The 11,041-nt window shown below is 50.5% G+C and overlaps 1 protein-coding gene across 2 annotated transcripts in view; it reads right to left on the bottom strand.

The window, feature by feature from the left end:
- Positions 1-327: 327 nt before the first annotated feature.
- LOC100674634 (carboxyl-terminal PDZ ligand of neuronal nitric oxide synthase protein) overlaps positions 328-11,041 on the bottom strand; it is a 434,071-nt gene continuing 423,357 nt past the window's right edge. For both annotated transcript variants that reach the window (XM_023554221.2, XM_010594913.3), the window contains exons 11-12: positions 7,560-7,887; positions 328-5,034 (exon numbers count right to left, since the gene is read on the bottom strand). In XM_023554221.2, the coding sequence (XP_023409989.2) occupies positions 4,524-5,034; positions 7,560-7,887 (839 nt within the window). In that variant the 3' untranslated portion in view covers positions 328-4,523. The remainder of the gene's footprint in view (positions 5,035-7,559; positions 7,888-11,041) is intronic.

Genomic DNA, 11,041 nt, shown 5'->3' with positions numbered 1-11,041 from the left:
TGGGGAGGAAATTAGATGCGGGGAAGCCTGGAGACTTAGCTAGTGCCTCAGATACTTTTGACGTGCACCCAGGGGAACCCTGGGTGCCAAGCTGAGCACCCAGCTCTGGGGGCAAACGAAGAGGGATGTGGAGCAAGGCCCCACCTTCCCACTTTAAAAATGTTCCTAATATTTGGAAATGCTTCTGTGAATAGACTAACTTCTCCATTCCTTTCTTTTTCCCACTTTCTTCCCTTTAAGGAGGTTAAAGCCCTGGCCAACTTTTAGCTGTGTGGGTTCCCTGGGTCCCTGGATCTGATACTGGTCTGGGGGCAGCAATGAGGTTAAGAGGCTTCAGGCCAGCTCTCCTGGCAAGCCACATTCTCTCACTCAGTGGGCATCAAGGTCGGCCCAGCCTCAGGAACAAGGCCTGTGAAAGCAAGTGCAGGGGAAGTACCTAAGTCAGCAGCGCTGGGTAATTTACTGACATTTACTGGTGACGAGTCCCTTTGAGAATGTGACAGAAGCTCCGTCCTTCTCAGAAGTATGCATACACACACAGCTCCATCCCCAACTTGGTGAAGGAGAGCTATGGATCCCAGGCTAAGAACCACTGGCTTACAGGATGATCCCATGGTCCCTGGCATTCCTCCTGCCACCTCCTGAGGAGGATGGTCCTACCTGTGTGCACAGGCCTGATGTCCCTGGAATGGTGATCGGGCAGGGTTGAAGAGGAGGATCACTTTCATAGCTACAAGTCACTCAGGGGAGCAAATGACGCCGTATCCTGGAAGACTGTTCTTACCCACGGGTCTTAGTCCAGGGGTTTGGCAGTAGCTCCATCTTCCTTACATTTTCTCCTCCATTTTCCTCTCCCAGATTCCCAAGAACAAAATGCCAGTGCTCGCCACCAGACAAGAAAACCAACTATTCCCCGCCAGTCAGAAGAAAACAAAACAAGCAAACCAAACCAAATCATTTTATTGTGCGGTTTCCTTCTACCAGAAATTTACTAAAAATATAAATATAAAATCTCTAGAAAATACTCAGTATACATCTATAATCTTCTTCCTCCCCCAAACTGGGGCCAACCCCCTTGTTCTTCCTTCAGTCATCAACAGATTGCATGTCCGCCTTCACATCATCCGCGTACATAACACATTCACAGACACATTTCTCTCCATGCAGGGAATACACTACCCTCCTGCCACGTTCTAGAAGCTTACCTTGTGGTCTATCAGGGTAAAGCTATGTGCTGAATATGGGGATATGGTGAGGTTGGGGGAGTAATGCGGAGAAAAGACTCTGTGGCCCCAACTTCCTTTTGTGGAGACAGATGGGTCCTTCATTCCTCCTCATTACCCAGCCTTTGCATTGACTGGGACACCCAAAGCCACTGCTCACTGAGAATTTGGACTACCAGGGAGTTTTGTGTGTGGTTGCCAAGCTGGCAGCAGGAAGGTCAGGCCATTGAGTTGGATGCAGAAAAGCAGGTGGGGCTTTGGATAGGAGAGGTGGTCTGAGCCCATGCCCTCAAAAAGGTCAGTAGTTGTTCCTGCTGGGCTCTCGGTGGCACTTGGCCCCTAGCACCAGCCATATCTGCAGGATCTAGGACCAGATTTCAGCTTCAGGGAGCCCCCAAGGTAGCTGCATCACCCCCTATACCATGGGGGATGGCTGAGGTGTAGAGATCAGAGGTGCCAAATTGAGCAGGGTCCCTAGCCCTCTTCTTTGGTATCAGACACTAGTCTTAAGAGCTCTGCAGTCACCCTGGCAGTGATCCTAGGACAACGTGGTAGGATCTGTTTGCTGATCCTGTGTCTGAGGGCCAGGGCTTCAGCAGAGGTTGGGTATGGACTGGAGAGCAGGGTGCTTAAGTAGCCCAGACCTGCAACTTCTGTACCTATGGCTGGTGCCTAAGCTTCGCATCAAAGAAGCAAACAGAGCTTGTGGTATGGAAAGCTCAGGTCAAGTGGACTCTCTCCCAGGATATGTATTTACATGCCCTACCCCCATCCCAACTGGCAACTCATCATGAGGATGGCGCAGGGCAGGCCATCATTTTGTTCTGTTGTGCATAGGTCACCACGAGTTGGGGGTCAATCGATAGCAGCTAGTAACAATGACCACCACCCCAATCTCTGCGTGTTTTGTGTGAAAGCCCAAAGCATCCTGGGAAAACTCACATGACCCCATACGCTAGTTGTAAGAGCTTCTCAGACCTTTAGGGCCAGATATCACATCCTGTGATGTTCTTGGAGCCCTGGTGGTACAGTGGTTAAGCATTTGGTTGCTAACCAAAAGGTCAGCTGTTTGAATCCATCAGCCACTCCTTGAAAACCCTAGCGGACAGTTCTACCCTGTCCTACAGGATCATTATGAGTCAGAATCAACTCAACAGCAAGGGGTTTGGTCACAGGGAGGAAAGGCTGTGGCCCCAACTTCCTTATGTGGAGATAGATGGGTCCTTCATTCTTCCTCATTACTCAGCCCTGCACTGTTCACTGAGAAGCTGGACTACAAGGGAGTTTCGTGCGTGGTTGTCAAGCTGCCAACAGGAAGGTCAGGCCGTTGAGATGGACACAGAAAAGTAGATGGGGCTTTGGATAGGACAGGTGGTCTGAGTAAGGCAGGATGCATATATTCAGTAACAGCCCTGCTCACTCCAGGCCCTTACTGGGAAGGGGAGGCAAGTCTTCACTGTGAGCATGGGGCTAAGCATTGCTTCTGGGGCAATGGAAAACACAGTACAGAAATGGGGGTGGAAAGGCTATGGAAGGTCACAGGGCTGCAGAAGCAAGAACGCAGGAAGGGTGGCCCACTCTCCAATGGAACCCTTTTTGGCTTCCAGTTCTGGAAGAGTTAGCTTGAGTATCCTGTATCTCAGGGGCGGTGGGAGGGCAGCAGCAGGGCTTGGTAATGAAATGAGCTGAGAGGTGAGCTCTGGGATCTTGGGTGGGAAGATCAAAGAATGAACAGGAAAGGGGAGGCGACAGGAATCCCAGAAAAGGACTGCCCAACGGCATGTCCTGATTAGGTATGCTTTTCCAGACTTCTCTTAGGGAACTGGCCACCTTGTTCAAGAAAGAGGATGTTCTCTTCTTGCTGCAAAGGCCCCCCGGGTTGGGGTCACGCCCTTGCAGGGTCTCCTGGCCACAGGAAGACAGCATGACAGGACCCCTGCTGGAGACAGGAACACAAAAGCGGGTTAACCCAGGAGGCAGCCACCAGTTAGGGCTGGATGAACTGTGTCAGTCCCTTCCATGGATTCTGAAGGCAGAAGCAGATGGGACTGTGTGGCATCAGGGTCAGGAAAAGGCAGGCCAGAGCCTCCTCTAGGGAGGCACAGGGCTCTGGGAGGCCCACGAGCAAAGCATCTCCCACTTAATGAAAAGTAGATTGTCTCCAGTTTTTATTACATTCCAATCTGCCGGGCTGCACTCTGCCTCTCAGGCTTGCCATGCCCAGCCCTGGGAATTGCATCATTTCAGGTGGGGGGGGGGGCGGTGAGAGGGCTCAAAAGCTGCTCTGAGCCCTAGAAGCTGCTCTTTTCTCGTCCTGTTTCACTTCTTACTCCACTGCTTCTGCTCTGGGTGCTATCAGGACCAGCTCCCTGAATGCCAAAACCACCCCCAAGGTCCTGGGTCCTCACCCAAAACACAACCAGATTGTGCTCTACTGCTGCTGCCGGGGCCTGCCTAGCTCTGTCTTCTCACAGCAAGGGAAGCCCTGGTCTTTGCGTCTGTGCAGGGGCCATGGGTGGCAGCGTCCCTTTCCCCAGTGCCTCTCCCAGATGGGCAGGGCTGTGCGGCAGGCACTCAGTGGCAGGCTGTGCTCTGCCCCCAGGGTGCACTCACTTTGTATTCTACATCTAACTAGAGCAGAAGCACCTAAAGAATCCCAGGCAACAAGGCTGCCTCTGGGCCTCAGGCCCAGTAAGCATCTCCTCTGGGTCCCAGCCACCGGAAGAGGCAGACTGACCTCCAGGGACCTGTGCTGTATTTGGATCAGGAGGAGCGGTGGCTGGGCTTGGTTAGGGTCCGGGTGCAGCTTTCAGGTCAGGGCCCATCATCAAGCCTAACCCATCAACCCTCATTCAGCTCCCACGCAGGGGGCCTCTGGGCCAGCAAGGAGGAAAGGGAAGGGAGGAGAGCAGGAAGTAGGCACAGCACGTGGGAGACAGGCAAAGGGAATTCCTGTAAGATCCATCCTCCTGGGCTGGTGGTCCCGCAGTTCACCTGGAAACCGGGGCAAGCTGGGGAGTAGAGGCGCTCCAGTCTCTGTGGGCTGCAGCCAGCACCCAGAGAAGCTTATGGAAAATTAGGATCAGGGATGGTACCCGAGTCCATCGGATAGCACCTGAGTCCTTTTGCCACTCAGCACACTGGTTCTTTAACTAGGGCTCTGGCTCTACAACCTCCCATGAAGGGAGAACCAGTTCTGTGCAAGGAAGATAAGGGCCGTGGGAGCGAGGAAGCGCCAGGCGCACAGTGGACAAGGAAGCAGAGGAGAGGGGAGTGGTGTTCAGCGGGAGAGAAAAGGCTCTACTCGAAGGACAGCAGGTCTGGGTGAGGGCTTTCACTGTCAAGGCTGGAGGTCTGTGCCTGAGGAGGGGGACTACCATCCTCTGGGGGCTCAGCCAGGTGGATGGGGCTCAGGCTGAGTTTGAGGCCATTTCTCTCCATGAGGTCAGGGGAGGAGGCCCTTCTCCGCTCAGTCATCTTCAGCTTGGATTCGCCCTGGCTGTCCTTGTGGATTAGGTCAGGTACTGACAGGGAGACCTCTCCATTGGGCAGGGCCTCGCCCTTCTCTGCCATTGCCACGGTGACCTCTAGCTGGGACATGTCTGCTGGGAAGAGCTCTCTTGGAGCAAGTGTGGTGGGAGGGGAATCCTGGAGCTGCCCAGGTGAGAGCTCTGTCCCATACTCCAGGCTACTCAGGACAGGCTGTGATGAAATCAGCATGTCCTGGGTGGTCTTCAGGGCCCGAGGGGTTCGCTTCTTGGTTATGGGTGGTGGCGGATCCAGTCGTGGGAATGCTTCTTGCAGGGCTGACCTATTTAAGGTTGACGACAATAAGCACACAGGCTTTAAGGGTGGTGAGCACCCACCCTCCCCGCACTCCTGCTTCTCTCCCCTTTCCACTCGCCCGTCCAGTGAGAGCTGCATCTTTTTGGCTCTCATTCTCAGCTTAATGCGGAGGTCTTTGCAACGTGAGCATAACAACTGGCTTCTGGCCTTTTTACATCCTCACTCAGTGTTCATGGTGGACAGGATAAAAACCACCAGTGGACTGTACCATGTCAGAAATGTGGGCATGCCTTTGGGGAAGGTATTTCCCAAAGTATCACGACCTACGCAATGAACCTTCTGAAGGACATCACCACCTCAGAAGCACAGGGGTTTAAAACAAAGTCTGGGAAAGACCTGTAGGTATGAGATGGGAGAGTGGAAGGGCTGCCCACAAGGTTCTCCCCCAAATCTCTCACCACCCCTGCTCCAGTGGGTTCTGGCACACAGAGAATAGGGCAGTGGTTCTCAGGGGTGGCTGGGTGTCAAAATCCACCTGGGGAGCTTCTGGGCTATGCCTGGCCTGGACCCGACCCCTGGTGATGCTGACTCAATAGATCTGAGCGGAAGCCAGGTATCTGTGTTTTTAAAGCTTCTCCAGGTGATTCTAGTGCAAAGCCATGGTCACAGCTTGGAGATCTGGCTGAAGCTACAGGCTGTAGACTAAAGAAGGTCATTGTTACTGGCTGGTGTACCCCTGACTGACAGACCACGTTGGTGTTTACAGCACTGTAAGGGGGCGGCTCCCTGCAGGGTTGCGAGGGAGGACCCCAACTGGCTCTGCATTTAGTGGACTCCTAATCATCATCTGGCTCTGTTGCTTCTGCCTAGGAAGCTCCTGAGGCCAAAGGATCCACACTGGCAATGACCGTTTCTACGTTACTGCTCAACGAAAATGGGCACAAGTCTGGATTCTTCTAAGTACCTGGAACACTTCTGTCTGAAAGCCACTCTGTTGATGTTGTGCGCCATCATTCCAACTTATAGTGATCCTATAGAACACAGCAAAACTTCCCCATAGGGTCTCCTAGGCTGTAATCTTTATGGGAGCAGACCGCCACATCCTTTCCCCACAGAGCAACTGGTAGGTTTGAACTGCCGACCTTCCGGTTAGCAGCTGAGTGCTTAACCGTTGGGCTACCAGGGCTCCTTCCAGAAACTTTAGGGTTGTAAACTATAACATATAGTTTAAAGGGTCCTTACAAAGCATGTTTATGAGAGCATATTTAAGGACTAAGGTGTCCCTGACCCAAACCATGGTGTTTTCAATCACGTCATATATATGTGAAAGCTGGACAATGAATAAGGAAGATGGAAGAAGAACTGCTGCATTTAAATTATGGCGTTGGTGACAAATACTGAATATACCATGGACTGCAGAAGAACGAACATATCTGTCTTGGAAAAAGTACTGCCAGAATGCTCCTTAGAGGCAAGGATGGCAAGACTTCGTCTCACATACTTTGGACATGTTATCAGCAGTGACCAGTCCCTGGAGAAGGACATCATACTTGGTAAAGTGGAGGGTCAGTGAAAAAGAGGAAGACCCTCAAGGAGATGGATTGACACAGTGGCTGCAACAACGGGCTCAAGCATAACAACGATTGTGTGCATGGCGCAGGGCCAGGCAGTGTTTTGTTCTGTTGTACATAGGGTCGCTATGAGTTGGAACTGACTCGATGGTATCTAACAACAACACCACAAAGCGTGTTTATGATAGTGTGTCTTACAGTGCAGGGTTTCGTCCTTATACACTACCATAATCACGTATTAATCTCTGAAGGGGATGCTACGTGATTTTCTGGTTTGGCTCCCTGCAGACAGATGAGGGTCAGGATCACCAAGCCCAGCACTCAAAGGGCAGCAAGTCCAACCTCCCACCTGAATCCCAATGCTCACTGCAGGGTCTCTGTCACAACTATATAAACTCTCTCAATTAGGGTCAAGGCCAGGAGACTCACTTCCTCCCAATGATCCCATCTTTTAGCAGCTCTACATCTTAGGAAGAAATTTCTTATGTTGGGCTAAGCCTGGCCTCTTTCCAGATTCACCCTGTGATTCAGATTTACACTCTGGGTCAGCAGAACAAGGTTATTCTTTCTTCTACTAGTGAGTACTGGGATTAAGATATCAACTCCAAAACAGACCTGGGTTCGAAGCCAGCTCTGCCAGTTATTAACTTTGTGAGCATCAGCAACTCATTTCACCTCTCTGAACTTGAATTATCTGCAAAGTGGAGATAACATACTCTACCTGAGGGATGTTGGGAGGATTAGGTACAGTGATACAACTGAAGTGTGTAGCACAGTGCTAAGAACACTACAGAGGCACAGGAAATGTCAGCTGTGGTTATGGAGGTTGAGGCTAGTGCCCATGAACATCGCCCATTCCTTCAACTGTTCTTCATATGACAATTCTGCACCCCTTCGTCGGGGTTGCTCTTCCCTTGGGACCTTCAACAGAGGTAGCTCAGTAGAGCTGCAGGAATACCAAGGGGGTGTGTGCACTCACCGCTCATCCTCTAGCCAGGCCCCTGATGCCACGTCAGCCCCGCTTGCCAGTTTGGCGCCTGCGGTCTTGTTGATCTCCATCACACCCACACCACCAAGGATCGAAGACTCTTTCCTCCGCAGAAGGTCGTTCACTTTGGCCCCCATGGCTTTGCCCAGGTTCTTGAGGTGCTGGCTGCTGCCCACCCAGAGTCCTGGCCCACCAGCCTCCACAGGCCCCAGGGCAGCAGAGCTGGGGGCTGCAGACTTGGACAAGTGGGGAAAGGAGCGGCTCGGCTGCAGCTTTGGAGTGAGGGCTGTGTTCAAGTTCTCAAACATACTGTGGTCAACTATGGACAAAGAGGGAGAGATGGAGAGATGGATGAGTACAGAGTGAGAGGGGCCTTTGACCATAGCCCGTTGCTTCTCTTTTCTTTATATCACTCCAAAACTTGTAACTTTGTAAGCCTTTGGAAATATTCAAGAAAAAGCCAGCAAAGACACTCTTGAACACTCCCAACCTGGTTTTCTTGATAGGACACAGGACCAGAAATTCTAGATCTGTCCCATCCAAGTTAATCAGTAACTAACCCTACCCACAGAAAAGCTAACTGATCCCTTGAAACCTGCCTCCTTGACTCATAGCTTGATTCCTTTACCTTGGGGTCACTGGGCCTTTTGATGCAAAAAAAAAAAAAAAGAGAGAGAACAACGTAATGAAATATGGCATCTTTATATCGCTGTGGGCACATGTCAAACTGCACTCTGTGGCTCAGGCACTGGGACAGATGCTGGTGGACAGATGGCAAGTATAAGGCTTGGTGTTAGAAGCTCCCCATCAAAAAGCTACCTGCACAGCACATTTCTCCATGGGAAATGGGCCAGCAGTTGCTCACTTCCCCTGAGGTGGAACTAGGGTGAATGGGGCTAACTGCATGCAGAGGTTCAGACTCAGTTTACACCAAATGGATACGCGCTCAGTGGCAGTGAAGCAGGAGCATCTTGACAAACAACAGCTCACTTAATCCTCACAACAGCCTAGTGAGGTGGGCGTGGTAAGCCACCAAGGAACCTGGCGCTCAGAATAGTTAACTGTTGTGCCAGAAGTCATAGACAGCTGGGGAGCCTGAGACTAGAACCCAGGTCTTCTAATCCAAAGGTCACGGATCCTTCCTCTACCGTGCCCATCCTTAGACCATGCAACAGCTGCCTAAACATGCCTGGTAGATGGTCCTTCTCTCAGGGATCTCTCTTTGACTCAAAAATTTAACTCAGAGAGTTGGTATAGACCTATTGGGTTGTAAACATTTGCAGGGCAGAGGCCAGAGTCTGGCACACAGTAGGTCTTCAATAAATATCTTGAGTTGAAATGCCAAACCCATTTTGCAGATAGAAAATTGTGGAGGCCAAGAAGGTACCTCCAAGTTTTGTTGTTGGAGTGCCTGGAGCCTGGGCTTAGGGTTGTAGACACGCTGGCCAAGCTTGCATGGGGCATCCTTTCCCCACCTGAAGATCGGCTCAGTTTTCAAGGTAGCCAGATCCACTCTACTGCCTTGGAACCAGGCCTGTGGTTTCTGTTCTTACCTACCCCAGATGTTTTGTCAGTCTTGGAGAAGAGGAGGCTCCTCTCCTTGTCAATACCTCTGCTAAGTGTCTACTCTCGCTGGGCCTTTCTAAAAGTATCTGAGATTAGGGTGCACTTTCTCTTCTGCCAAAGCTTTTCGCATAAAGCTGTTTCCTCTTCCCTGTCCTGGTGAGTCTTGGGGCCAGAAGTAGCATTTCTCCTTATTGTGGTTTCAGCAGAGACAACTCCTCTGGGTCCGCTACTTAGATAGCCATATTCCAAGGGTCTTTGGGCGGAAGGGAGGAAGCTGTGGAAAGAGGAGTGGAGAGCTCCCTCTATGAATGAGCTCCATAGTCTTCACCTCTGGAATTGCCCTGAACCCATGATAGCCTCAAGCACCAGTGCAGGGGAAGCGGGGGAGGGGCGTGCCAGGGAACTCAGATGAGGGCATTCCTGGGATACAGGGAGCAGGGTTGGCTGATTCAAGCTGTGCTGGGCTCGCAGACATAGATGTATTCCATGAGCAGGACTTCCCATCTAGCCTCACAACAGGGCTATCAACTCCTCATTATTCACTTAACAGTGTATCTTGCCCCATCACCCACATTCTTCTCATTCTTCTTTAATCATGAAGACTTCGAACTAGCAGAGGAGCCCTTGGAAACTAAAATATTTAACTATTTCCCCCAACCCAGAAAGTACTTGGGTCACCATGGAACCAGGGCAAACGTTCCAGGGAGGTAGATGGGGAAGACAAGTATCCCATTGTTTCCTGGCTCAGATATTTAGGCTGTCGTCTCCTTATTGGCTTAAAGTGCATGTTCAGAGCAGGCACACTCATTTTTAAAAGCGTAAGTACCAAAACCACCTGTCAAAGTGATTTATAGATTGTCGGCCCCATTATTATTATTATTATTATTAAAACACATTCTAACAAATAACTTTGGATTATGCACCATTTTGGAATTCCTATACTTCTTGCTCCCTGACTTCAGAACTTAGTCTACAAAATACACCAAATTCTTAATTAACTTAATAGCCCATTATACACTCTCTTATACGATTCTCTCAATCTGTCTGGTAAATACACCTTGTCCGCTCTGGCAAAATGGTGTGTTCCTTGTGGGGACGTAGTATCTTAAGTGTTTTTTATCTCCTAAAATTCCTAGCAAAGGGCCTTGTAAGCATTTAATAAATCACCGTAGTTTAACTGGACTGACGTTTATATGAATGCTTAAAATTTGACTGCATGATGGGCTGACTTTTTAGGGAAACTGTTCCCAAGCCTTGTTTCCACTTACAAAAGCCACTCCAAAAACTCCCCCACAGAGCAGTCCCCATGGGCTGCTGAGCTCAAGCCAGGAGAAACTGCCCTCCTTCGCAAAGTGGGACTCGGGCTGGGGGTTCTTTCATATATCAGGGATGATCAATGAGCCTGTTTCCTTTTTATGACCCCCAAACTGTCCCTCCCTTCCTCAGGTGGTTCAGAAAGTAATGGTGATGCAGGAGAGAAAGATGGCTGGACCCAGGCTGGGTGGCCCTCCCGGCAGCATCCCCCAACATGCACATACCCAAGCAGAGGGGGGCCCCGGGACATAACTCATCCGCAGGAAAGAGGGTATCTTACCTGACTGAGAAAGGGGCTCGGAAAGCAGGTGGGAAACAAACGAGAGAGAGACACATTTTATGTAGTGACCAACCACTGTGACAATGTCACCTCCTGCCTGGGCCGCCAGCAACAACGCACCCAGAGGATACGGCATTTCTTGTTACCAGGGGTATATTAAACCCTAGAAACACCAGGTTCCCATAAACTCTTCAATAACTAAACCAAAACAGATCTGTGTTTTTAAAACTCTACAAACAGGCACTGAGAGATTCAGACTGTCACGTTTTCTCTAATAACTTAAACGCTCTTCACGTTAAATATTTATGAAGTT

The sequence above is a fragment of the Loxodonta africana genome, chromosome 3 (assembly GCF_030014295.1).
Source record: "Loxodonta africana isolate mLoxAfr1 chromosome 3, mLoxAfr1.hap2, whole genome shotgun sequence".
Taxonomy (NCBI): domain Eukaryota; kingdom Metazoa; phylum Chordata; class Mammalia; order Proboscidea; family Elephantidae; genus Loxodonta; species Loxodonta africana.
Note: the sequence above shows the minus strand (reverse complement) of the source record. Positions and strands in the feature narration are given on the sequence as shown.